Source organism: Lolium perenne, chromosome 4 (genome assembly GCF_019359855.2).
Source record: "Lolium perenne isolate Kyuss_39 chromosome 4, Kyuss_2.0, whole genome shotgun sequence".
NCBI lineage: Eukaryota > Viridiplantae > Streptophyta > Magnoliopsida > Poales > Poaceae > Lolium > Lolium perenne.
This window is the reverse complement of record NC_067247.2, coordinates 312,466,711-312,492,520: the sequence shown is the minus strand read 5'-3', so window position 1 is coordinate 312,492,520 and position 25,810 is coordinate 312,466,711. Positions and strand designations below refer to the sequence as shown.

At 41.1% G+C, this 25,810-nt stretch overlaps 2 protein-coding genes across 2 annotated transcripts; both read right to left on the bottom strand.

Annotated features, from left to right (window-relative positions):
• Positions 1-1,036: 1,036 nt before the first annotated feature.
• LOC127296141 (uncharacterized) lies at positions 1,037-16,349 on the bottom strand. The gene is made up of 18 exons (XM_051326170.2): positions 15,874-16,349; positions 14,470-14,533; positions 14,213-14,311; positions 13,519-13,697; positions 12,147-12,311; positions 11,757-12,014; positions 11,500-11,615; positions 9,692-9,749; positions 9,351-9,554; positions 8,387-8,446; positions 7,208-7,290; positions 6,018-6,316; positions 5,815-5,906; positions 5,605-5,734; positions 3,435-4,603; positions 3,059-3,345; positions 2,011-2,178; positions 1,037-1,499 (listed from the first exon to the last, which is right to left on the bottom strand). Exons 1-18 carry the CDS (start codon positions 16,159-16,161, stop codon positions 1,373-1,375), a joined length of 3,846 nt encoding a protein of 1,281 aa, XP_051182130.1. The 5' UTR covers positions 16,162-16,349; the 3' UTR covers positions 1,037-1,372.
• A 2,579-nt stretch (positions 16,350-18,928) lies between these two features.
• Positions 18,929-22,473, bottom strand: LOC127296140 (eukaryotic translation initiation factor NCBP). The gene is made up of 6 exons (XM_051326168.2): positions 22,213-22,473; positions 22,003-22,095; positions 21,821-21,925; positions 21,633-21,710; positions 19,333-19,452; positions 18,929-19,218 (listed from the first exon to the last, which is right to left on the bottom strand). The coding sequence occupies exons 1-6, from the start codon at positions 22,369-22,371 to the stop codon at positions 19,087-19,089; spliced, it is 687 nt and encodes a 228-aa protein (XP_051182128.1). The 5' UTR covers positions 22,372-22,473; the 3' UTR covers positions 18,929-19,086.
• Between the last annotated feature and the right edge of the window lie 3,337 nt (positions 22,474-25,810).

Here is a 25,810-nt window from a genome sequence, read left to right as displayed (position 1 = left end):
TGATGGGGTTTTCTACAATACATGACGTGTTGTTTGGTTGTGACAGCTTTTTGCATGCCATATGAAGGGATCTACAGTGGTAAGCATTTAAATAGGCGCTTGAGTTGTTAAAAAAAAATTAGAAAGAGTATTGATATACTCTTGAAAAACTGTCGATTTAAACGTTTTTTGCGGACTGTTTTGCTGATCATGCCGGGAGAGCACACAACCTCTTGTAACCACACACTGGAAGCATACCTATCACCTTACATGCTACCAATCACGTCCTTAGACTAGCCATAGTGCTAGTATCATAACTAGTATCATGCATTCTAACCCCACCAAAAATTCTGATGTGGCAGGTATTTATGGATGAGAGAGTAGATTAGAGTATCATAGATAGATACTGTATCATAGCGCACATCAAGAGAAAAGATAGTATCAAATAAATCTTGTACACAAATTTGTATTGGGATTCTACAAATCAATTAATATAGCAAAACTATGATACTAGTCTATGATACTATGTATTATGGATCTAGTATCATACAAAAGTATCATATACATGATACTACTATATGATACTACCCACTATGGCCAGTCTTAGCGACCATGACAGTCATAATAAAATCATGTTCTAACACAAATTGTCACTTGTCAGTGAACATGGTAGGCAACCTACAGATGTCATCTCTCGTTCTACATGTGTAGTATCTTGTTTTAGGCTGTTTTTCCGCTCAATAACCAGACAATTCTCTTATTCTAAGTTAGTGGACTGAGACCTCTAAGCACCAGTAAATAAAATATCCTAAATGGGTAAAAGAGAACAAAGTTAGCACTTTATAGTTTTTTTAAGATGTTAGTGCTTTATAGTTAAGAGTGTTGCGCTTGCGCACTCCAAAATCTACAGCTTTGCCTTTTCTTTGTGAAATAAAATAACATGAGTCGTGCCAATCATTGAGTTGCAAAGCGGGAAATTACTAGTATTGAACAGGTTCCACTCACGAGTCACGCCCTTATGCAGACAATGCAATTTAACCATAAAAAAGAAACGAGATTTGTTGTCTAAGCTGAAAATGATGGCTTTTATTTCGGGTGGTGGACACTAGTATTTTTCAGATGGACATGTATAAGTCTGTTGCTGTTAGAATCACATCGGCCAGATGCTTACAGTGAACTATAAATTAGGATGACAACATTTACTACATATACATCTACAGGAATACCTGGATTTGTCAGCTTCGCCCGTTATGGACCAGAACTTCACCATTGGGCTACTACAGTTCCTGAATTGTGAAAATAAAAATGGGTCGCCTCAGTCAACCACAATCAAGCTATAGCCAAAAAAAGCTGCCGCTTCTCATCGAAACCAGATTATTCACTTGTATCTAGTCTAAGCATTAGTTTCCTCTAAATTCTTGCGTCTGTCACCAAAACAGCCACTTTGTGCTAACAATTCAACGCCTTCAGGTGACAGTGAAAGTGCAGCAGAACTCAAGTAATGTCTTGACCGACGACACCTGCAACACACAAACAGCAGCAGTGAATTATTGCGCCTTGCTTGATACATTCCTGAAAATGAATCCTGAATTCTGAGAAAAAAATGCTACATGATGTTCTTGCGACAAAGAAACCATTTAATTACTTCCAGAGTCCCAACTTAAAGAAAAATGAAAATGTAAAGTTAAGCTTGTACGTTCACACAAGAGATTCCATTTTGAAGCAATTTAACTAGATTGTGGCAAATATTATTTTCAAAGCAGGACAATTATGGATTAAATATGCATTTAAATAGTAAAAATATGCCCAGAACAGGTATCACGGTATGTTTAGACAAAATCACTGCAGTTTGTGCTGTTTGGTCTCCTTAGATTTATTTACACAAAAAAGAGCTTGGCATACCTAGAGTACCATTTGTGCACCAAAAAGAAACTTATGTACACATGATAACAATGTCATACTTCATTTTTAAAAAAAATCATACTTAGTGCACAAGAGAAAATATCTACAGAGCTGAAAGACAGGGTTTACCTCCTCTGGTTGTTTCCAGCTTTATTTTCAGAAAGTCGCAAGTTTTCTAACTGCGATATCTGACACGTCGAAGATAAATAATCAACAAAAGCAGGTCCTCTCAGTGAAAGAGATAGCTTGGAAGGGACTACTGGAATCAGCGTTTCAGTAAGATGGCCAAGTTGCTCCCTGCACAGTTCAATGCCTCAAAATGAATGTTCCATTGGTAAATACATAAAACAACAACAAAATCGAGAAAGCACAATGGACCTTTGTGTTTCATTTCATTGAAAAGATGGAAGTTTTTGTTACAAGCCTCCTAGGAGGAAAGGGATACAACAGAAAACTGATTTAACAGTAGCCAAAAAGGCTCATTCAGCCAGATAATATTTCACTAAGTTAAAAAAAATGAGCAAAAAATACAATTTGTACAAAATCTAAATTTATACGAAATCTATTATCCACAGAAATGGCTGAACACGGGAAAGACTCGCAACTGTTTAATGCACCAACATAAAACTATAGATTGTGTTAAGTGTATGGCTATATATATGACCTTATATTATTGCAAATATAGCTTAAATGTTTACTGTTATGGCCTGTGAGGTGTGAGTATGACCACTAAATAATACTCCCTCCAATCTAATTGTTGCTGATATGGATGTATCTAGACATATTTTAGTTATAGATACATCCATATTAGCGACAAGTAATATGAATCAGAGGGAGCAACATACCTTCAATTTTTTCCCACATATAATTCTGGTAGATGAGCAGTGTTCCTATTTTCAGCATGCCAAAGGCCAACTGGCCAACAGTGCAGAAGTAGCATTGCATGTCAAAATTGAATATTTGCCCAGGTGGGAATTAGCTTTTGTTTTGTTTTGGAAACCATATGACCCTTCGGCAGATTATGGCCACTAGGACCATAAACCAAGGTTTCTCAAATTTACTCCATATTAAATGCATAAATGAATAAAAACTGAGCTGTAATACCATGAGGCAAAGCACAAGATACATTCATACAGTATACAAGCTAACAGATGCACAAGGGAAATGCAATGCTTACCTCCCCTTAGAAATACAGCTTGTTGGATCTTTCATGTGGGAAATGTTCCCAAATCCATCACTACTGCTGATCCCTGAACTAATAAGTTTACCAAGAGATGTGGCAGATGTACTGGCAAACAACAACTCGTGTGACAAATCAATTAAACCATCCTCCTTATCCTGGGAGTCCCTTGAGAAAACGCAAAGAGCATGCTGGGAATAGGCAGATCCCATCTCAAGCTGCTTGTCGTACCAGGACAAGTCACCAGGCTCAGCACATGGAGTCGAAGATGGATCCAAAATGTCCTGCACAAATTTATAAAAAAAATACATCAAGAGTACACCATATAACACAAACATTAATTGGCAAGCAAGAAAACGATAAGAGTACTGACATTGATAAGAGGGTAGCAACGGGCAAGCAGAAGATCTGTTTCTGATATAAAATCAGACACACAGGAAGCAAGCTTCAAAGTTCCAGGAACAGTTCTGTTGTGGTTGGTCTCACGGGGAAGTACAGAACATCGTCGCAGCCTGTTCCAAGTATCTTGTACACATTCAACCTTGTAACAGTCATTAGTTTTTTTGCCAGAAAGCGGCCAAATGCTTCCAGCTTGACTACATTCATCCATAAGTTGATACCCTGCAGTCGAACAACTTGCTTGTTCGTTCCTGCCAAATGATTCGGCATAGGCCTCACATGTCTCACCAACCACATCTTCCATGCATTTGTGCGTTTCGGCCATTAAATTCCTCGCATTGACAGTGTCTTCTACTGCCGTTTTAGGCGAAGTGCAAACACTGTCATTGTTAAAGGTAGATAAACCATTGGACACCATACTTGATAAAAGGTCATCGCTGCTAACTGATGCAGATACACCACCAGCTATGAGGGATGACTCAGGCACACACGACACACCCTGTGACATAAAAGTATCACATATTTGTGAAATGGACCCAACCAAGTTGCTTTCGAACTGGTTTTGGAAAGAATTAGTTATTTCAAAAGTCTCCCTTGATTCGCTTGGGAAACAAAACTGATTTGAGATTCCTTGCCCATGCAGGGGCACTTCTAAAGGTTCCAAGAATACACCACCTTCTGGAACAGTAATTTTGGCATCTTCAGCAATATGTGCATCGGCTTGATCATCATCCGACTCAGATAATAGCAGTACACCCTTCTTTTTCCTTATTCTTTGCTGATCAGACAGAAGAGAGATATCCGGGTCATCATCAAAATCATCAAGATCATTCTTACACGGTGAAATATTGTTACATTCAGTAGAGTGGCCATGCTTTAACTTGGATTTCTTTATCTTTCTTGTTTTAACTGCACTTCTGCCCTTGGTCAGAGGTGCTATTATTTGCAACTCTAGTGCTTCAAACTCTGATACTTCCATCTGCCTTTTCTTTTCTTCAGCTAAAAGGATTGTTTTTTCTATCTCCATGAACACTGTTTCTGATAATTTACAGGGGAAGTCCCAAGGTAACATTCTTGGCACAGTAGAATGTACTGCATCTAAGTCAAGTGAAAAAGGACTAGACAAGCATTTGTTTGACCTCTCTGAAATAGAAAATAAATTAGAATAAATTCATATGCTCAGCAGTTCCAGATATAATAAAACATTTAAATGCCAAACCTTTGAAGCTAAACTACCACTAGTCAGAGAGATCACGTAAAAGGAACTAAAACAACACCACTTTTTTTGTTTTCAAGGCGAAGAAGTACAGAAGTACGAGAATTCTCTAACTACCAAAAACTTTCAATCTTTTCATTGGAGTAGTTTATGTTAGTTACATAGTTCTTTTTTATTAAAGAAAGAAATATATTGCTAATCTAATTCTAATTATAGTAATTAAATTAATTAAACTTTTTTGAAGGTTGATAGTTTATTTATTCGGGCAAGTGCATGGCATTTTAGTGATATCAATAACCAAAACAATGCCACGGCTTTCACCAACATAGGTGAAACCTGTCTTAATGAACTAAAAATTATGAGCCACTGAACAAACTGTGGTGAATTAGGGCCTTCTGTACCGAGCTTATCATTAATGCCTTTATCTTGTAAGGTGACTAAAGGGTAATAGCACATGAAGTGAGTAGTACCGATTAAATAAGCCCTTAAGCTGTCAGGTTTCTTGTGATAAGGCATTATAGTTTCACTAATTTGAACTACTTTATGTAAGGTAGCTCAAGGTTGATCAATAAACGTGAAAAATTAAGCCATCTGTTGATTTGACCACTAATAAAATTATTTCGACAAAAGGAATCCTAGAACTATGCAACTAACATGATAGACTACCTGATTATGAGATGCATGCAACTAACCAGATTAAGAGGTCACCTTCCAACTAAAAGATATGAGATGTCTAACAGTCCATGCCTATAACAGCTAGTCCAGCAGTGGTTGCAAGCAAATTACACAAACATGTTTCTATCTTGATATGTGAATCATGCAGCTACCCAGCCACTTCAGTGAATAAATGAAAAATAATTTAAGCTTTTTCACTTAGGTTTCAATTTTGTAAGTAATGGGCCAGCACAAGCACACCGAAGTACCTAACCTGTGTATTGTTGTCTGCCTTGATACCAAAACTGCAAAAGCATTGTTGTCCGCCTAATATCACCTAAACAAGCATTGATAATATACTTCAATTGAGGAGCAGCGACATCCACTCCCTCAGATTTACAGATCTGAACAAAGTTAGAACATAATCAACTTTCACCAAATCAGACAAGTAACATAAGTTTTCATCCACGAAATAGCTCTTTACCATGCCAACATGGGAAAGTAGCTCCCCAGCTGATGGATATTTGAAATCCAAAATGAGCTGATCCAAGAGATTAGGCAAAGATGGATCCTTCTCTTCACATATCAAGGAAAGTGTAACAAATAATAAGAGCTTTAGTATATATATAACATCAAATTAACTACGATGATCATTTGAGATATGCAAGACTGAAGACAAAGACTCACTGTTGCTAGTCAGTATAATTGGCCATTTTGTAGTCTCTGCGATCTTAAGTATGGTCGAAATAAACCCACGATCCTCATCAAAGACAGTATCCACATCCTCAAATAGGATAAGCGTCTTGTTAATGACTTGTTTAGGGGCTTCATCACTCAGCTTAGAAGTCAAGTAGCATTTCGCAGGTGATTTATGCCCATTGCTGTTAGATGCTTTTCCTGTAGAGCATGACACTGATTGTTTGCATTCAGCCCTATCAGGATCTAAAGAATCAATTCTTGGTGAAGTGGTGTCCTCCTCTTGTGACCTGTATGGGAGACAAAAAGATAATTGAGGTATGTACACCTCAAAAAGGCAACTCTATAACGTTTAGACAAGAATGCGTACATAAATTGACATTTGAACTGCATTTCATTACATGTCAACTTGGTGCTTGCCAAACAAAAAAAAATTGAGCAGCACTTTTCACATAATTATAAGCAGGTTTCCAGTGTTATATGATGATGCGATAATCTCTAAAACAGCAGATTTGATTGTTAGTCCCTAATTTGCAGATTTGGTTGTTAATCCCTACTTTGCAGATTTGGTTGTTAGTCCCTACTTTGCTGAGGAGCCAGATTAAGGGTAAATGTTTAATTGGTGCTAAAATTTGCCACACCAAAATTTTGGCAGCCTATGATATTTTGCCTCTTGCTTGGTTGCCGAAATTTTTGGTTGCCTATGGAGCTTGCACACTCTCTTCATAATTATTGCCAAGTTCTTGGCCAACAAAGGGTCAAGAAATCTCTACCCATTTTTTTTGGCTAGCCAATGGTTGACCAAAATTGGTAGAGTGAGCTATGCAAGGGGGCAAACAATACCCAGAATTGAATGAATTAGAGAGCAATATTAGCACTGATATTATATTGTTAAGGCCTATATGTATATAAGAGCTAAGGAAGGTTGGATTATCTCTTAAGTAATAAGAATGAATAAAGAAGTCGTATGGGCCTATAGTCTAACATTTCTCCTAAGATTCTGCCCCTTCAAGCCATCACAGTGCAGCTTATTTGTGTGAGGTGTTTCCCCAATGGACTAAGGTGCATAATAAGATGCGGCATGAAAAGAGTAGAGGGGAGTAACAAAGGAATGTCAAAACAATTAGACAACTATTGTTCATCGTAAACATAAATGGTTAACATGGAGAAATCAGGCATACCATTTTTCAAGGCCATGTGATTTAGTTGCTTCCTCAAACTTTTGCTTCACATATGCCCCATTTCTCATATCAGATGTATTCACCTACAAATTCACACTTTGAGAAAAAGTACAAGGAGAGTTTTTTTCAAAAGAAAAGCTGCTGAAATACTGCAAACTTGGTAGGAAACTAATTAAAAACTATACATGCCCTATTCCTGGTTCTCTCGGATGACAGTGCCAACTCATGGCTATTGTATGTATACCATCATGTAATAATTTGGGAAAACTTTGTGCGATGTCCCTCCGGACCCCAAGAGCTTTCGTACATAGGCCTAAGATTTACAGCCTGACTATGATACAAGCCTTCATTACACTAGGACTAGGAATCCTAATCAACCTAATTGCTCTTATTGGATCCTGATACTAACTCTACAATACTTCAAGCTCCTCCCCACAAAAAAAATTAAGATCCAAACACTGCCAATTATAGTGGTACGAACCCTTCGTGCTTTAATCATATGTTGCTTGGATTAGACCAAACAAACAACACTGTAAGACACTGAATGCAAGTTTAATCACTTTTCTTCAGATCAACAAAAAAAGTTGATCTAGCAAGCAAACAGTACACATACTGAGTATAGGCCATAGTTACAAGACAGGTGAAGATTGAGCATGCATAGAGATGATTATGATCTTGTTTGTCATCAATATGGAACTTGAGTAAGGTGTGTGCCACCTAACCTAATTACAGGCAGCTGGGAAATGTAGTACTAGTTTACATATGACTGACCCGTAAAGCACGACCACTTTAAGTGCACACAGAGGGTTTTTTTTACCTGATGCACCCATGCAAATATGAAACCACCCATGCAAGCCACCTCGTAGCAAGCAACTGGAATGGATTTCAGCTAATCTGCTTGTGTAACACCATAGTTTACAGTTTACACAAAAAGTGACCTAGAGAAGCACATTCAAAATATTGGTAGGTGGAGCCTGGTGCACTGCTTGAAGTCAATATGGTTCAAAACAGTGTATTACTACAAACTCAAAGACCAAGCAGACCCACGGAAGACAAAGCAGGGACCGAAAGGTGCCACGAGGTTAAATATAAGTACTGTCTCAACAAATAAATGGTACTGACAATATGGAAATTGGGAAGCAATACAAGGTGAACCAATATTGGAACTTCAGAAAATACCTCAATTACATTGAACCCTTCTTCTCTTGCACACGCAAAAACTGCGGCTGATTTTCCACACTGGGAGTAAGAACAAAGAGATCAGAGTAAATCTAGGCTGCACGTCTATGTATAGACATAATAATACTGATATTCTTTTAATATTCATATTCGATGGCTGTAATACTGATATTCTTTTAATAAAAGAAGCCGTATGCATCGATTGATGCAGAGGCTGGGGATACCCCATTTCGAAAAAAATAGACATAATAATACAAGTATACACATTGTTCCCATTGCATTGTCTCAACAGAGTTCGTTGCTGATAGTAAATCAGTAACTTCAGGTGGCTACTACAATTTGTCAGATGGATGATAAGAAAATATAAATTAGAACACAGTAGGGGCATCAATAGATTAGTACTTTTATATTACCGCAGCTCTGTGGCCACTTAAATGAATACAGAAAAATATAAATTGCTAGGACAAAAACAGAAGCCACTTGCTATTAATGCCTAAACATAGCCAGGTGCTTTCAAATATGCAAACTAACTTCTGAACAAACTACAGAGGCTGTAAACCTTCTTTTGAGTTCAGATGAATAACAACATACTGTGACCTTTCCTGTCCAAACTAAGCTACCAACTGCATATAATTTGACATTACATTGTCTTAACGTATTTAAGAGAAGCGTTTCATGTTGTAACAAATGGGAAGCTCCATACTGTCAGTGTCAGAGGCATGTAATCCTATTCCATATTTTGGTGGGAGGGGCTGCATTTAGGATGATGTTAGTTACTGGCAGCAATTTCCCCAATATGAATGTATGCCAGTTGTAGAAAATACTCACCCAAACTGATCCAGTAATTAGAAGCACAATTTAACGAAGTGTACAATGATAAAGTGCAGATTGATGGATTGCTGAAAGCAACGTGTTAATTAAGTGTACAATGATAATGACAGGTGCTCTTGAGCATGACACTCACCCCAACTGGTCCAGTAATTAAAAGCACATTTTCATAATCAGAAGCATCTTCTGAACAATCTGTATCTGTGTCAGATTCATCTTGGCAAGAGCTGACATTGATGCTCTCATTAGCAGCACCAACTTGTTTCTTCTTGTGGCCTCTTTCATCCCACCCTTTGAGCCATTCACTGAGAAATTTTACATGCTCAACATTTCCGCAAACCTATTTGACCAAAATAAAGAGGAAATTCAATAAAAAATGTAAGCATATCTGAATTTTTTCGTGTTACTTCCACAGATCTATAAGTAGAAGAAACAAACGAGAAAGATATTATGCTATGTATAATTGTCAATGTTCACCTGAGCAGCAGTTTCAGGCCGGTACTTGTCAATCCAGAGGTAATAAGATGGCTGACAGCTGCAACAGCAAATATTTTAATACATAAGATAAGGGTTAAAACAATTCTTTCTTTTATCATCAAATAATTTCTTAAAAAGACTTGGTTAGCATGCAGTATTACACATCGATATGCTAACCAACCAAAGCACCACAAGAGATAATTCTGACAAATAGTTAAGTAGAAAAAGGACAAGGAAACTTTTGATGTCGACTTTTCATATTTCAGTACATATGAAAGGTAATAAATCCTTTATTTCTATACCTAGACTCTCTTCATTGATGCTCACAGCATAAGCCTAAATGACGATGCAGCATATGAGACACCAATTGGAAATGGTGTATACAAATATCAAACACAAAATCTAACTTACTTGGCACTAATGAAGTTGATGGAAAGTTAATGCTTAATAGAATATTATGGAGAACTCACACATTTAGTGTTATTAACAAACAACCTTAGTTAAACAAACTGATAAGCACCTATTTGTTAAAAGGTAAATTGAAAAACAATTTTCAAGTCAGTTTTTTTACAGTATATCGCTCATAGAGAAACAATTATTCAACTACTATGTTTGTCTGTTAGTCAGGGTTTTAGGTTTACCAATTGTCTAGCAAACACAGTTAAAATAGCCAGAGCAGCGATTAAAATGGGAAAAAAGAACCAGCAAGTTTGGCAGCTGGCTCACTTAGAAAACTGTACAAGTAGTAGGACCGGGAAAAAAAGGGCACTAGACAGTAAAATCAGAGAACTGAGCATTTTTTGCTGAGACAGCCAGCTATTCTTAGAGGAGGGCAACTTGGCTGGTCAAGCCCAGCCTTGCATCCATCTCATGCTCTCTCCCACGTCCACATCCTCCGTTCTCATCTCATCATCTGGGTCATCCACTTGCTTCTGTCTGCTGCCGTCGAATTTCCAGTCCCGTGAACCACTTTCATCATCCGACAGGTCCAAATATCGTGGCCAGCACAACATAGGCGCAGTATTGGTTGCAAGAAATAAGGCACGCTGGGGCAACTTGTGAGTAGTGGCAAGCCACTAGAAGAAAAGAGACATGGTGTTCAGATGGCATGTAGTTTAGAATTGTTTGAGTTGACAGCACATGCGGTTCAGTTTTTCGTTTGCATCCAGACTAGAGTTTGGCACGTTGATTTTATGCTTGAATTTTGTTGGGTCGGAGCATCTATAGCTGGTTCAAGTAGGCAATATCTAACACAATCTTTCTGACACCATAATTGATTTCTTATTTCCATCATCCATGGATTCTTTCGGGTCATCCACTTTTGACACTACATATTTTGTCCAGTTGGAACTTCTTACCGTACTATTTGCCTCTATTTCTTGAAAAAAACTAATAGTGGTATTTACAAACCACCAGTTCAGTCAGTGAACCACTGGCCTTACTGGCTCAGTATCTAGAACTATGGATGAGGCATCAGGAACAGTCTATTGCAAAATATACAATCGAAAAAGTGTGACAAGATTCTATCTCGGGAAAAAAGAGCACGAAAATAACAGAAATACAAAACAAGTTGATATCCTGATGACTAACACCACTTGAGCAGACATTAACGAATAAGGTGTGGCCTTGTTTGGCTTAGTCATTTGACGACTTTGTTCCAGAAACTATGATATGCAGCTTCATGGACTGACGATTTCAAATGATTAATAAAATTTCCAAGTTAAATATGAAGGCAAAACTAAGGCAGCTAGCAGAAAGCCAAGGATCTTGCACATATTTAGGTAAACAACATATGTAATGCTTGTTACCCTTTCTGGCCAACTTCTGGCAATCCTTGCAGTATCCTTTCCGGGTTTTCGGTATAAGAAAGAGAAGCATGGCAACTGGAATCAGATGTCAACAAACTCTCATCATTCAAATGGATCTGGAGTGCAAATGGTCAAACAAACTAGATTAGTGCACGGCTAGAACAAAGAATGTAGTCGCTGAACAATTCTGATAAGAGAAGCACAGAGCAAGTTCATCTGAATACTTCATAAGAAAACTGTGAAAACAAAGCTTATACCACATTCAAAGAAGGGAACTTGCTTCCACTTTGTTCATTAGAAAAGCTAGAGAAATCCATTCCTGAAGCTGTATGATCTGCAGCATTCTGCTTGACCAACTGGTTTGGACACATCTTCTTGCAATTAGATTCTATTGTCAAAGGTTTCACAAAGCCCTCACAGAATGAGACAGAGTTTTCAAGTGTATCAGCAGCTCTGGTATTAAGAAAAGATCCCTCCACAATTAGCAATCTACTCCAGTGAATTGGTATGCTAGTCTGCAAAATAGCAAATAGAACCCTGTCAAAATAATAAGGGTACAGTTCAATTGAATTGAATAAACCTCCTAGAAATAGACTGCAAACTATATGCATTCTACAAGTAGATGTATGGACTAATTGCTGGCACACCTCCAACTGGCACACATGAACAGGCCAGAATGGCGGGTCCCTCTCCGTAGCACAAAGGGAGTCTGCATCCTCGATATTGAGAACATCTTGATCAGCACCTTTGTTCACTTTCCGGGAAGCAAAAAATGGATGGATTTTCTTTCCAGATGATAGCATCCGAATTTCCTGTCAACAAAAGCAAAGGACATACTTTTTCAGAGAACAGCAGGATAAACATGAAATTAACTAAAACAAGTACGAAGGAAAATTCTTTTTCCCCTCAAACATTGGGGCCATAACCAGAGCACCGACAAGCTGGTAGATGTGTAATAAGATAACAAGCCTTAATTCAACACTGGGTGATGTGGTGGTTCACCCAAATATTGGAAATGGTATGTTGCATGCACAATGGTACTGTTTAACAATGAATGAGACCAGTTCTTAAATAATTGTTGGTGTTTTAACTTGGTCTTACAAATGAGGCCATGGCTATACAGCTCAGATTACAAGTAGGAAATAACAGAGCAATCAACCTCTCTACCTGACGCACTAAGTTACTACAGAAGATCTCGTTTTTCTTCTCCTTTCACGCCAATACTGAGGGAGGACCCTACTGCTTTTGTTCTACTAGCCTCCATTCACTATTATAAGATGTTTTAGGGTTTTTCGAAAATGTATGTATCTAGACACGTTTCAGTGTGTAGGTTCACTCATTTTGGTCCATATCTAATCCACATTGAAATATCCAAAACATCTTATAATAGTGAACGGAGGGAGTATTATCTAATATCTACAGATGTTATGTTTGATGATACTGTTCAAACGTGCTTAGTTTTTTTAGCTGGGGATCAGCTAATTTGATTACTCTAGATGCTTATCTTTGGTTAGGTTGTTTCCTTACAATAGAGATTATCCCTTGGGAGTCCAGTCAAGTTGTTTCTATAAGAGTTGAACGGTGTCTTAATAAGCAAATATGAACTAATAAAGTCTCCTAGCTCATTTATGGCTGTATGTTCCAGCTCGGATCTCCACCCCCTATCTCCCCGTCCGATGGCCTCCTTCTATAGCTGTCGCCACATGACCCCTCTCTGAGGGCTCTTTACCAGCGTTGTGAAGTGTGAACTAGTTACTACAGATATAGACTGGTAAACCGAGTCATCAGCAAGAATCCAATATTCAGCCAACCAAAGATATCCACTACCATTCCGTAACAGTATCAAGTATTCTGAATGAATAGCATATGACTCGTTCCCGTTTCTTTGGATGATAAGGTGACATTCAAATAGCTATAAATATGAGCTTCGCAATAAATTTGATGGTAGCAGGAACACTTGCAAGACAAGGAGCATACGGCGCGTATCTGAGGAATGCAGACCATGGAGCTGGAGCTTACCTGTGCAGCTATTTTCGCCTCTGACCTTAGGTCAACTATCACCTGTGACTTATCTTCATTCTCTAATACATCATTGGCATCCTCCTGTGCTTCCGAAGGCACACTGTTCAAATCTATATCAATTGATACAGGTGATGCTTCAGTTTGACTGCTATTCAGTTGCTGGTAGCTTCCATGACCTTCATATAACAAAAGTTCTTATTACACCTCCGCCAAACTCAAGTGCAAGCTAACCAATAAATACGTAAAATTACAAATACATAATATTATCCAAATAAACATGTAAGTAGAATACAAGTAAACCCAATAAATACGAAAAAAAAATTGTGACAATAATACATTTAAGCTAATGATTAGTATGCTCTATGTGATAAACCTGTTAAAAACTAAATCTATATGACAGACAAGTGAAATATTTCCGACTCAACATGTAAAGTTTTCAGTCTTTCGAATTCAATGTAGGTGGATCATTTTTCCTTCGAAATGTTACATGTCAAACTTTTGAAGACTTGATAGTTTTTATCTTTCCATTGTACGAAAATAAAAAAAACAACATTAACTCAATCATATCAAACTGGGATACACAGGCATAGTTGTTTGATACAAAGTATTTGATAAGACTATAAGTTCTTAACTGTGAGCATACGGATGAGAGAGAAAGAGAGAGACGGTGTGTGTGAGAGAGAGAACTAACCATCAGTAGATTCCAATGCCTTGCAGCGTTTTCTGTTAGGAACCTTCCGTGCTGCATCTTGATTTCTACCTTTCCGCTGCTTTTTCTGAGGGCTCTCATCTGAAATCCAGCAACATAGATATTAATTTCTGGCACAATAGTATTCGCCCCTCAATCACAATGTACCAAATAGATACGAAAAAGAATGACTGACTAGGCCAGTGAAACACTTGAAGAAATGGCAGAAATATTGTATGTCGGTTACGGGATTGACATACCAATAGAAATCCCTTCATCTGTGCTACCTTGATCCAACCCATTGGTCTCCTTGTTTGAAGATGGCTACATGAAGGTTGATTAAAGAAATTAGTATTTCGCATAACAGGACAGACAACAGAATTCACAGAATGTACAGCATAGAAATTGAACCAAAAGATCGATCTAAGATTTATCGATTTTGAAATGAGGAAAAAAGGACTTGACATTTTCATTAATTAAGTATGTTTTCAGAAGTTTTGAGTAGAAATTGCCTACTCTCCCAGTATCAAGCAGCTCAAGACCTCAAGTATTTTGCCTGCCACCCCCAGTGGTTATGAGACAAAAGTTAGCTTAGTTTGGGATGATAGCCCTCCTGATTTCATAATAGCTGATGTAATTCGAGATGTAACTCTGCTAGAGGTTGTAACTAGTATTTGAACTCAGAGCAGCAAGTTTCAGACGCACTCTTTTCCTTACCAGGGTACCTAAGGGGACTGGAAGGTTTTTAATGAGGCGGCTTGCTTGCTTAATATATTGTGTTTATTACAAAAAAAAAAGCAGCTCAAGACCTCAAGCACCCCCAGTGGTTGTTTTCTTCCTTAATCTTGTAGGTAGAGCTACAGTGTGTTGGAAGACCCACGAATTTCTTTCATTACAGATCCCACACAAGACTAGCACTGCAAGAGAAGCATTTGAAAAGATCTTTGTTTCCCAATAGCATTGATCTTCCACCCAGAGTCCTCATTTATGTGGTTGGATGCACATCATGAAGACCGAGCCATCGCTTGAGCATTTTCCATATTCTCATCGTATAGCAGCATTTGAAAAGGATATGCGCTGCTGTTTGCCGTACTTGTTTACAAAGAGGGCAAAGGCCAGAATTTGGCCAGCCTCGTTCGTAAACACAGCCCGCTGTCCCAACCCTGTTTCTCATGACCAGCCAGTGGAAGAATTTACATGTCGACGCCACCCAAAGTTTCCATATCCGCGTCAAGATCGGTCTCACCCCGAACACTCCACAGGGTTACATCAAACTTGCCATCTCACCCAATCTGTTTGCACTCCTACTGACGCTGGGTCGCTTCAACCAAACATGATAAAGGAAGTTTTACGAGTTCCAAAACACTAGAGTGGTGAGTAGGCTGGTCTCGGCTCGCCATGGTTCAGGTCAAAGGAAATAGTGAAGGGGTCAGTCAGGATGTTGGGTTAACTTGTCTACGTTTGAGTAAGCAGTACTAGTACACAGCACTGCAGATTTATAATATTCTCCCGGTTAAAATTGGAAAGGGGAAATCGAGATGTAGCACAGAAGGTGCCTAATTCGACAGGCCATAATTCGACACAAGGGACAAGTAAAAGCTGTCCAGCTGACGAGGCGAAGACGCCGGACAACAGCTGGAATGGGGGGAATTCCAGAAATGTACCTTCTTGCCCGCCGCCTCCGATTTCCGGGACCGTCCCCTCCGCCTCCCCTTCTCCGGGGACTTCCCCGCAGCCGCCTCCTCGGCCGCGGGCGCGGGAGGGACAGCCCCTCCTCCTCCGTTGCCGGCGCCGCTGGCGGCGCCGGCCGACTTGCCCGCCCCGAACGAGAGCCTGGACTGCACGCACCGCTTCGTCCGCTTGGCGCTGGACGAAGGGGAAGGTGAGAGCGGCGGCTTGGCCGGGGACGGCGACGGCGTCGGGGTCGGCGCCGGGTCCGCAGATCCGGCCATCGGAATGAGGAGATCGAGCGGGGGTTGGGAGGTAGGGTTTTGGTGTGGGGAGCTGGGTGTGGTAAAGAGAGAGCGGGAGATGGGGCTGGATTGGCTTCACGTTTTTCCCGCGCGCGCGGTGCAGCCAGCGTGAGCGCGGGCGGATTTGGGCGCGACGCGAACGCGAGGAGGAGGAGGACGGAGGTTGGCGCGGCGTACTCTACGGTACAGGAGTACAGGACAGTGACTCTGGTAGAGTGAGAAAAAAAAAGGTAAAAGGTGTTCTTGGAAAAAAGTAGGTTTTTTTTTTAGGACAGGAAAAAAAAAAAAAAAGTAGGTTGGTGGGAACAAGACCGAGGGCAGCATCATGGGCTAGACTGGAGAACGCTGGCTTGGCCCATTTATCCAACCAACTATCATGGGCTAGCGATGGAAACACGGGCTTGGCCCATTTACCCAACCCAGCGTGATAAAATTTCTTCGACAGACAGAGCGATATGCAAGTGTTCTGATGAATTATCCACTCAGCACTTAGCTGATAACCTTGTATGAGAAACAGAGAAAGTAACCGGGAACACTTTTTTTAGGTAAAACTATAATATATTAATCTAGCAAGGTGCCTCATTAAAAACCTTTCACTCCCTTAGGTACCCTGGTAAGGAAAAAGGTGCGTCTGAAACTTGCTGCTCCAAGAATCATTCAGCTATTACATCGTTTAGGAGTGTTTGCAAAAGAAAGCTAGGGAACTCATCATCCCATTTACAAGAGAGATTATTAAGAAAACACTCCTTGGCTACCTCATGGGCTGATTTGTTTGCATCGCTTCGGCGGTGATTGAAGGTCACTTCTCGAATTGAGGCAACTAGATCAACACAATCGGCATCGATAGATGCCGAGTCGTTCCACCAAGTCTCACTTCCCAAGCAGGTCTCGCTGGTGTCAGAGGAACCAGATTCGGCAATAATATTATGGCATCCCAATCTGTCTGCAAGCATAAGTCCTTCTTTCATGGCCAAAACCTCTGCCATAGCAGTTGTCATCACATGCGACAATACCTTTCCCCGTAGCCACCACAAAATTTCCTTTGTAATCGCGAATTATTGCACCAATTGCCCCTGCAACCGTATCCACACAAAAAAAAGCGTCAACATTTAACTTCTGACGCGTTTCAGGTCTTTGCCAGATTGTTGTGGACGTATTTGCAGACTTCTTCAAAAAAATTGATGCATTAGCTGCCATTGGACATCTTACACTTGAAGATCGGAGGAACCACTTCGCCATGTGTGCGCCTTCTTCTAATCCAGCACATGTACTAGCAAGTTATGGATATCAACTCCTTCATGCCAATGGAATCGAATTTCTGCACCGTATTGTCCTCGCGTCGAAGAAGAATTTCAAGAACAGACGAGCCAACACGATCAGCCTGGGACGCTTCGCTAATGATATTAGACACGTCAAGGCTCGACCACAATTCTTGCGCCGCGGGACACGAAAAATGTAAGTGGTGAATGTCTTCTGGTCCTTGCGCACATATTGGGCACTCGCTCGTCGTTCCAATGTGGCGATTGGCTAAGATACATTTTAATGGTAGAATGTTGTGAAGAGCCCTCCACATGAAAATTTTAATCTTGCCTAGGAGTTTAAGTTTACATAACATTTTCTAAACCGGATTATGAATAGATGATCCAGGCAGGGCCAATTGTCTAGCCGAAGAACCAAACTGATGCCTCCATTGACAGTGGTAGCCTGACCTCACAGTATATCTTCCATGTTTTGTTAATCCCCAGGCAATGAAGTCATCCAGATCATGGTTGTGTAGAGGGATCTGCAAAACTCTTCCCGCATCCAGAGGATGGAAAATTCCTCGTATCAAGTTTTCATCCCATTGTCCAGTAACAAGACATGACAGATCAGCTCACTAACTTTTGTAAAAAATATGTTGCCCCTTGGAGTTTGAATTCTCCGATCTGCACTACTGGAAATCCACCGGTCTGACCAAATATTACTTTTTTTCACCGTTTCCAACTCTCCAAATAAAGCCTCACTTAAAAGTTGATAATCCTGCACAAATGCTTTGCCAAATGAAAGAGATCCCGCCTTAGGTCCCGCTTTCAAGATATCTCCATGAGAGTAGTATTTTGCACTTAGGACTCAGGAACATAGAGATTCTGGATTATTAATCAATCACCAAACCTGTTTTACAAGCATGGCAAGGTTGAAAGAATGAAAATCCCTAAACCTCATGCCTCGTTCATTTTTTGGGTAACAAAGTTTTCACCAAGCATATCAGTGCATTTTGTTGGTATCATGGATAGTAGTCCATAATCTTCATGCATCCAGAATTTGGAGATTGCATCCATCATCTTCTTGCAAATCTCTTTTGGTATTTGAAAACCAGCATGGCATAAACTCGGATAGCTTTCATCGTGTGGGCAAGGATTTTCATCTATCCATCGTGCATTTTACTGGCCAGCCTAATTCGTGCACTCAGTATGTCATCCTGGAGTACCTCTGCCATGCAGAATCCACAAGGGAGATTCGCCTAGATACTTGTTAAAACAAGCCGGCCATAAAAACAATAAAGGCTCATTTGATTCATAGGATGTCATTTCTAGTTGAATCCTACGAAAAGATGGGTTCTCTTTGATTGCACCAAAGAAATTTTTCATGAGGTATGAGCTAATGTTTTATTTTATAGGATTTACACTACAAAATTTCTAAATGATTAGTTCCTATGAATCAAACAACAAGTGTAGGAAAATTTCCCATAGGATCTAAAGAGGCAAAGTATCGTAAAAAGTTGACACTTGTTCATTTGAAATTCTGGATAGTAGTACTTAGCATGACAAAGAGTGTGCATACTTAATACATAACAGCTGGGGCTGAAAAGTCGGAACTGGAGATCCACAAGGATCTAGCTCGGACACAACACGGAGGTCACTAGGTTTAGCCTCTCAGCCATGTGTTCCTGTACGACGAATTGTCTCTCAGCGAGGCATCGTGTGGCTTGTACTCCATCAGGTAGGTGTGCGGCAGCTTCAGGTGCCTCTTGATTGAGTCTCTTAGTGTCATCACAGCCTGCAATGCACAACAACTAGTGAATAAACGCATTGCAACAAAGAAACCTGAGCGGATAACACGGTCTAAAACTCAAACACTAGAGTAGTAGAAGCATCAAGTGATTTCACAAACCTGGTGGTCTGATGCATTTCGATTCCAGACGCTCAGAATGTCTTCATTGAAACGGCAACTGAGCACCAGGCCACAAACATCATCGCTGTACTCGAGTTGATCACCCACTAGAACCAGCACCTGGAGATATTGAACATGAAACAATTCAGTCTCTGCAATACCTGTTTAATGCAAATAATCCCTTGCAAAGAAAAATAATAGCCCGCATAACAAATTTTGTGCAATCAGGTTTTATCCTTGAGGCATTGTAAAACTGATTGGTTTATAACTGCAGACGCTGAATGAAGGACAAGCCTCAGAAAACCTTTACCAGGCTTCAAACCATTCCCATAAAAGAACAGACACATCAAAGAGTATAGAAAGCACGTATGCCTTGCTGAAAGGAGGAAATTGAACCCTTCATGGGCTGTCTAAACAAGAAAGCAAAGCTCTGCCTGGGGTGAACCTATCATCAGCTGCACATTAATGGCAACGAAAGTGCAGAAATAGACAGGACAATGGGCAAACAACTCAGGAAATTGATTTTTGATGAGCAAAGAAAAACATAACTTGGCGTGAATGTGGCATCAATGGCAAGCAGGCATGGCGGAGAAAGCAAGATAGTGGCAAAAATAATGATAAAACCTACTCATTGCTACTAGCAGGCAATAACAGCTAGAGGTGAGGGCTCAGGGTGGGAGATCAGAATGAGAATAAGTCAAACAGGTCCACAAGGAAAACAGAAGAATAAAGCATGCCCGTCCACATGCTCCAACGGCCCGCGCATGCATGCATGCAATGCGTCGCTTGCGTTTTAGTCCCACCTCGCCGCGCAACGAGGAGACAAACCAACTTAAATACCCGCGCGCACAGTAGTGGACAAGCAGTTGTTCGAACGAAACATGCTGTGCTGTTTCCATTTATTTCATTAATTCAGCCAATTATGAGCAAATGCAATACACATATTTTCCTATCTAAAATAAATGACCTCTTATTATGTCCCCAAAAATGGAACCATGCAGTATTCAGAAGTATACTCAAGACATATAAACAGAGAAAAAAGCTTATCATGTTAAACAGGCATTGCAAATTAGCAACATGAGTGGAATGTGGCAACAATTGATATAAGGCACCCACATATCCATATGTTCATTTAGCTCTTTCAATTTTTATTATGCAGCATCATAGAAGTATAGAACACAGGAAATCTTCGCTTGCCGACACGACCGTTTGAAAAATTAACAATCTCAAGGTTTTGCTGCGGGGACCAATACCATAAATGACCATCTTGTTTCACATAATAAAACTCACTGCACCCATTGTACTAGCAATGCATACAATTTACTAATATATGCAGGCGTGCATGAGATCACTGGCAATCTTGATTTCAAAAGTATTGATAGGGAAATATCACTGCCAAAGTTAAACATTTATGCACCACATTTAGTGTTAGAGGTAATAGGTAATGAACTTCAGATAAAGAAGATACAACACTAACTAGAAAATCAAATTAAAAAATGACAATGGCAATCAAGAAATATGGCGCAGACCTCTGTAAACTATAGCATATGGCATGCACGCATAGGAAAGCAGGCAACGGTAAACTGAAGGACAGTGCATTTTGGAAGGGTGCTAATTCATTTCTGGCTTGGCCTCACCTTTTACCTATGCTAAACCACCCGCTTCAATGCATAAAGTGTGTATAGCAAACATTGAAATCGTAATAATTCTACCTCAGGTATCAGGCTTGTGTTGGTATCGCCATATCGGTACCAGAGTGCCAGACCATTATACTCTACAAGGCTATTTGGTTAAGGATCGAATTAATGCCTTTTACTGGGATATATGAATACATAATGAGTAATCCCATGTTCTTATGCCATGGCCCTATTCTTCCTTGACATTGGCAGTTTGGCACTGGTCATGACCTGAGGAATGACATGGTGAAGTACAAACCAACTCCACTCTAGAAAGAATCAAGGATTATTCTGTTACAACTCTAGACCTAATTTCTTTTTTGGCTTGAATGAAATGTTTGGTCCATCACTAACCATCTGTAGGTCCAGCATAGTTCAAACGCAATTGAAAACCATCATGAATAAAAAAACATCACTGGACAATCACATGATGGAAAAAAGCAAAATAGAGTATTAATAAACGAGGTCAACCCAAAAAACCAAGCAGGCTTATTTGTGATATTTCATGGCGGGCTCAGGCAAGTGAAGTTTTAATTGAGGGGTTAACACACAAAAATGAAAGTTTGTATGATGACCAATCTTACAACCCAACCATCTCTTGAGAGCACAAATACATTAACTTACCAAATCCTCCCAGAAACGACCAGAAACAGCCTTCTTGAACCGTATAATCCACTTGCCACCATTCCGGTTTGCAGGATCCTGCCCAATCAAACAACTTTAACCCCTACTAGAAACACTGGCACAGATGACAGTAAGCTAAACACAACCACGACTGACAAAACAGCAGCGCGCGCGTTCAGAGCACATACCTCCCAGAGTGGACGGACACCCTCTTTGAACAGATGCAGGTCCGTGGGGCTCGGGAGGGAAGACGGGCGCGCCATGTGGCAGTAGCAAACCCAGAACGACTCGACCTACAAGCAGCAGCAGCAGTCAACCAGCTGCCCTGACGAAGTAAGAAATCTGCTGGTAGTATATCGGAGACACGTACGGTGCTGAAATCGACGATCTTCCTGATGTTGTCCTCGTACGACTGCGACCTCGCCCCGGGCGTCCGGCGCGTGTACCAGAGCACGAGCTTGCGCTGCGGACGCACATCAAGGGTCAGCTTTTCTGAGATTCAAAGATTGTTCTGCCATTTCTGGAAGGGGGGGCTAGGGGTAGGATTTAGATCTAGCGGCGGCGGGTGGGGGGGTCTTACCCTGAGGGGGTGGAGGCCGGCCTTGAGCTCGGCGTTGCGGCGCTCGGTCTCCTCGGCCTCCGCGTCGTCCTCCTCGTCGACGGCGGCGGGCGGCGCGTCCTGCGGCGGCTGCAGCTGCTCCTCCTGCTCGGGCACCTTCCTCTCCGCCGCCGGCTCCATGGCGCCCGTCGATTTGGTCGGCTGGGTTGGGTGTAGAAGATGGTCAGAGTAGGAGGCGAGGAAAGGAAGGGTCCGGGCACGCGTGAGTGACGGGCGATAGGCAGTGGGTTTGGGCCTTTTGGACCTTTGGTCCTCTTCCGGGCGATGGGAGTGGGCTTGGGCCTTTTGGACCTTTGGTACTCTTCTGGGCGATGGGAGTGGGCTTGGGCCTTTTGGACCTTTTGGTACTCTTCTCGGCGATGGGAGTGGGCTTGGGCCTTTTGGACCTTTGGTACTCTTCTGGGTGTGGTCTTCTCCACCCTGCCAGAATCCGACTCCGACGCCGCGCCACTGCTGCCAGCCCGGCTCTAAGCGCGGGCCAAGAAGGCCTAAGAAGGTCCCCGTCCCGCCACCGGCGAAGAGGGCCCCACACTGGAACCGGGGAAAAATGACAAGGGGGAGAAGACGGCGACCCGAAGAAGGCTAAGGCGGCCACCCCGAAGAAGGAAAAGGAGCGGGACAAGGCGGAGCCGCCCCAGGAGGAGGGAGGCAATCTCAAGAAGCAGCAGCAGGCGTCCGGCGGAGCGGCGGCAGTGAAGCCCGCGAAGAAGAAGAAGAAGAAGAAGAAGAAGAAGAAGAAGAAGAAGAAGAAGAAGAAGAAGAAGAAGGGTGGGGGGGCGGCTGATGCGCGTGAGACACACGTCCGTTGGGAACCCCAAGAGGAAGGTGTGATGTGCACAGCTGTAAGTTTTCCCTCAGAAAGAAACCAAGATTTATCGAACCAGTAGGAGCCAAGAAGCACGTTGAAGGTTGTTGGTGGCGGAGTGTAGTGCGGCGCAACACCAGGGATTCCGGCGCCAACGTGGAACCTGCACAACACAACCAAAGTACTTTGCCCCAACGTAACAGTGAGGTTGTCAATCTCACCGCTTCTTTGTGAACAAAGGATTAACCGTATTGTGTGGAAGATGATTGTTTGCGAAGAACAGTAAAGAACAAGTATTGCAGTAGATTGTATTTCAGATGTAAAGAATAGGACCGGGGTCCACAGTTCACTAGTGGTGTCTCTCCCATAAGATAAATAGCATGTTGGGTGAACGAATTACAGTTGGGCAATTGACAAATATAGAAGGCATAACAATGCACATACATATATCATGATGAGCACTATGAGATTTAATCAGGGCATTACGACAAAGTACATAGACCGCTATCCAACATGCATCTATGCCTAAAAAGTCCACTTTCAGGTTATCATCTGAACCCCTTCCGGTATTAAGTTGCAAGCAACAGACAATTGCATTAAGTATGGTGCGTAATGTAATCAACACAAATATCCTTAGACAAAGCATCGATGTTTTATCCCTAGTGGCAACAAAGACATCCACAACCTTAGAACTTTCATCCTTTGTCCTGCATTTAATGGAGGCATGAACCCACTATCGAGCATAAATACTCCCTCTCGGAGTCACAAGTATCAACTTGGCTAGAGCCTCTACTAGCAACGGAGAGCATGCAAGAACATAAACAACTCATATATGATAGATTGATAATCAACTTGACATAGTATTCAATATCCATCGGATCCCAACAAACACAACATGTAGCATTACAAATAAACGATCTTGATCATGATAGGCAGCTCACAAGATCGAACATGATAGCACAATTAGGAGAAGACGACCATCTAGCTACTGCTATGGACCCATAGTCCAGGGGTGAACTACTCACACATCGATCCGGAGGCGATCATGGCGATGAAGAGACCTCCGGGAGATGATTCCCCTCTCCCGGCAGGTGCGGAGGCGATCTCCTGAATCCCCCGAGATGGGATTGGCGGCGGCTGCGTCTCTGGAAGGTTTTTCGTATCGTGGCTCTCGGTACTGGGGGTTTCGCGACGAAGACTTTAAGTAGGCGGAAGGGTAGGTCAGGGGGCCACACGAGGGCCCCATACAACAGGCCGGCGCGGCCAAGGCCCAGGCCGCGCCGCCCTAGTGTGGCGTCGCCTCGTGGCCCCACTTCGTTTCCTCTTCGGACTTCTGGAAGCTTCGTGGAAAAATAGGCCCCTGGGCGTTGATTTCGTCCAATTCCGAGAATATTTCCTTACTAGGATTTACGAAACCAAAAACAATGACAAAGAATCGGCTCTTCGGCATCTCGTCAATAGGTTAGTGCCGGAAAATGCATAATAATGACATATAATGTGTATAAAACATGTGAGTATCATCATAAAAGTAGCATGGAACATAAGAAATTATAGATACGTTTGAGACGTATCAAGCATCCCCAAGCTTAGTTCCTACTCGCCCTCGAGTAGGTAAACGATAACAAAGATAATTTCTGAAGTGACATGCTATCATAATCTTGATCATACTATTGTAAGCATATGAGATGAATGCAGCGATTCGAAGCAATGATGAAGATAATGAGTAAACAAATGAATCATATAGCAAAGACTTTTCATGAATATTACTTTCAAGACAAGCATCAATAAGTCTTGCATAAGAGTTAACTCATAAGCAATAAATTCTTAGTAGAAAGCTTTGAAACAACACAAAGGAAGATATAAGTTTCAGCGGTTGCTTTCAACTTCAACATGTATATCTCATGGATAATTGTCAACACAAAGTAATATAACAAGTGCAATAGGTAAACATGTAAGAATCAATGCACACAGTTTATACAAGTGTTTGCTTCTAAGATAGAAAGAATAGGTAAACTGACTCAACAATAAAGTAGAAGAATGGCCCTTCGCAGAGGGAAGCATGGATTACTATTTTTGTGCTAGAGCTTTTCATTTTGAAAACATAGAAACAATTTTGTCAACGGTAGTAATAAATCATATGAGTTATGTATAAGATATCTTATATGTTGCAAGCCTCATGCATAGTATACCAATAGTGCCCGCACCTTGTCCTAATTAGCTTGGATTAACACGGATTATCATTGCATAACATATGTTTCAACCAAGTGTCAGAAAGGGTACCTCTATGCCGCCTGTACAAGGGTCTAAGGAGAAGGTTCGCATTGGATTTCTCGCTTTTGATCATTCTCAACTTAGACACCCATACCGGGACAACATATATAACAGATAATGGACTCCTCTTTTAATGCTTAAGCATTCAACAACAGGTAATATTCTCATAAGATATTGAGGTTTTGTGTCCAAACTGAAACTTCCACCATGATTCATGGCTTTAGTTAGCGGCCCAATGTTCTTCTCTAACAATATGCATACTCAAACCATTTGATCATGAAAATCTCCCTTACTTTAGACAAGAAGAACATGCATAGCAACTCACATGATATTCAACAAAGGTAAAAGTTGATGGCGTCCCCAGAAACATGGTTACCGCACAACAAGCAACTTATTAAGAAATAAGACACATAAGTACATATTCTTCACCACAATAGTTTTTAAGGCTATTTGTCCCATGAGCTATATATTGTAAAGGCAAAG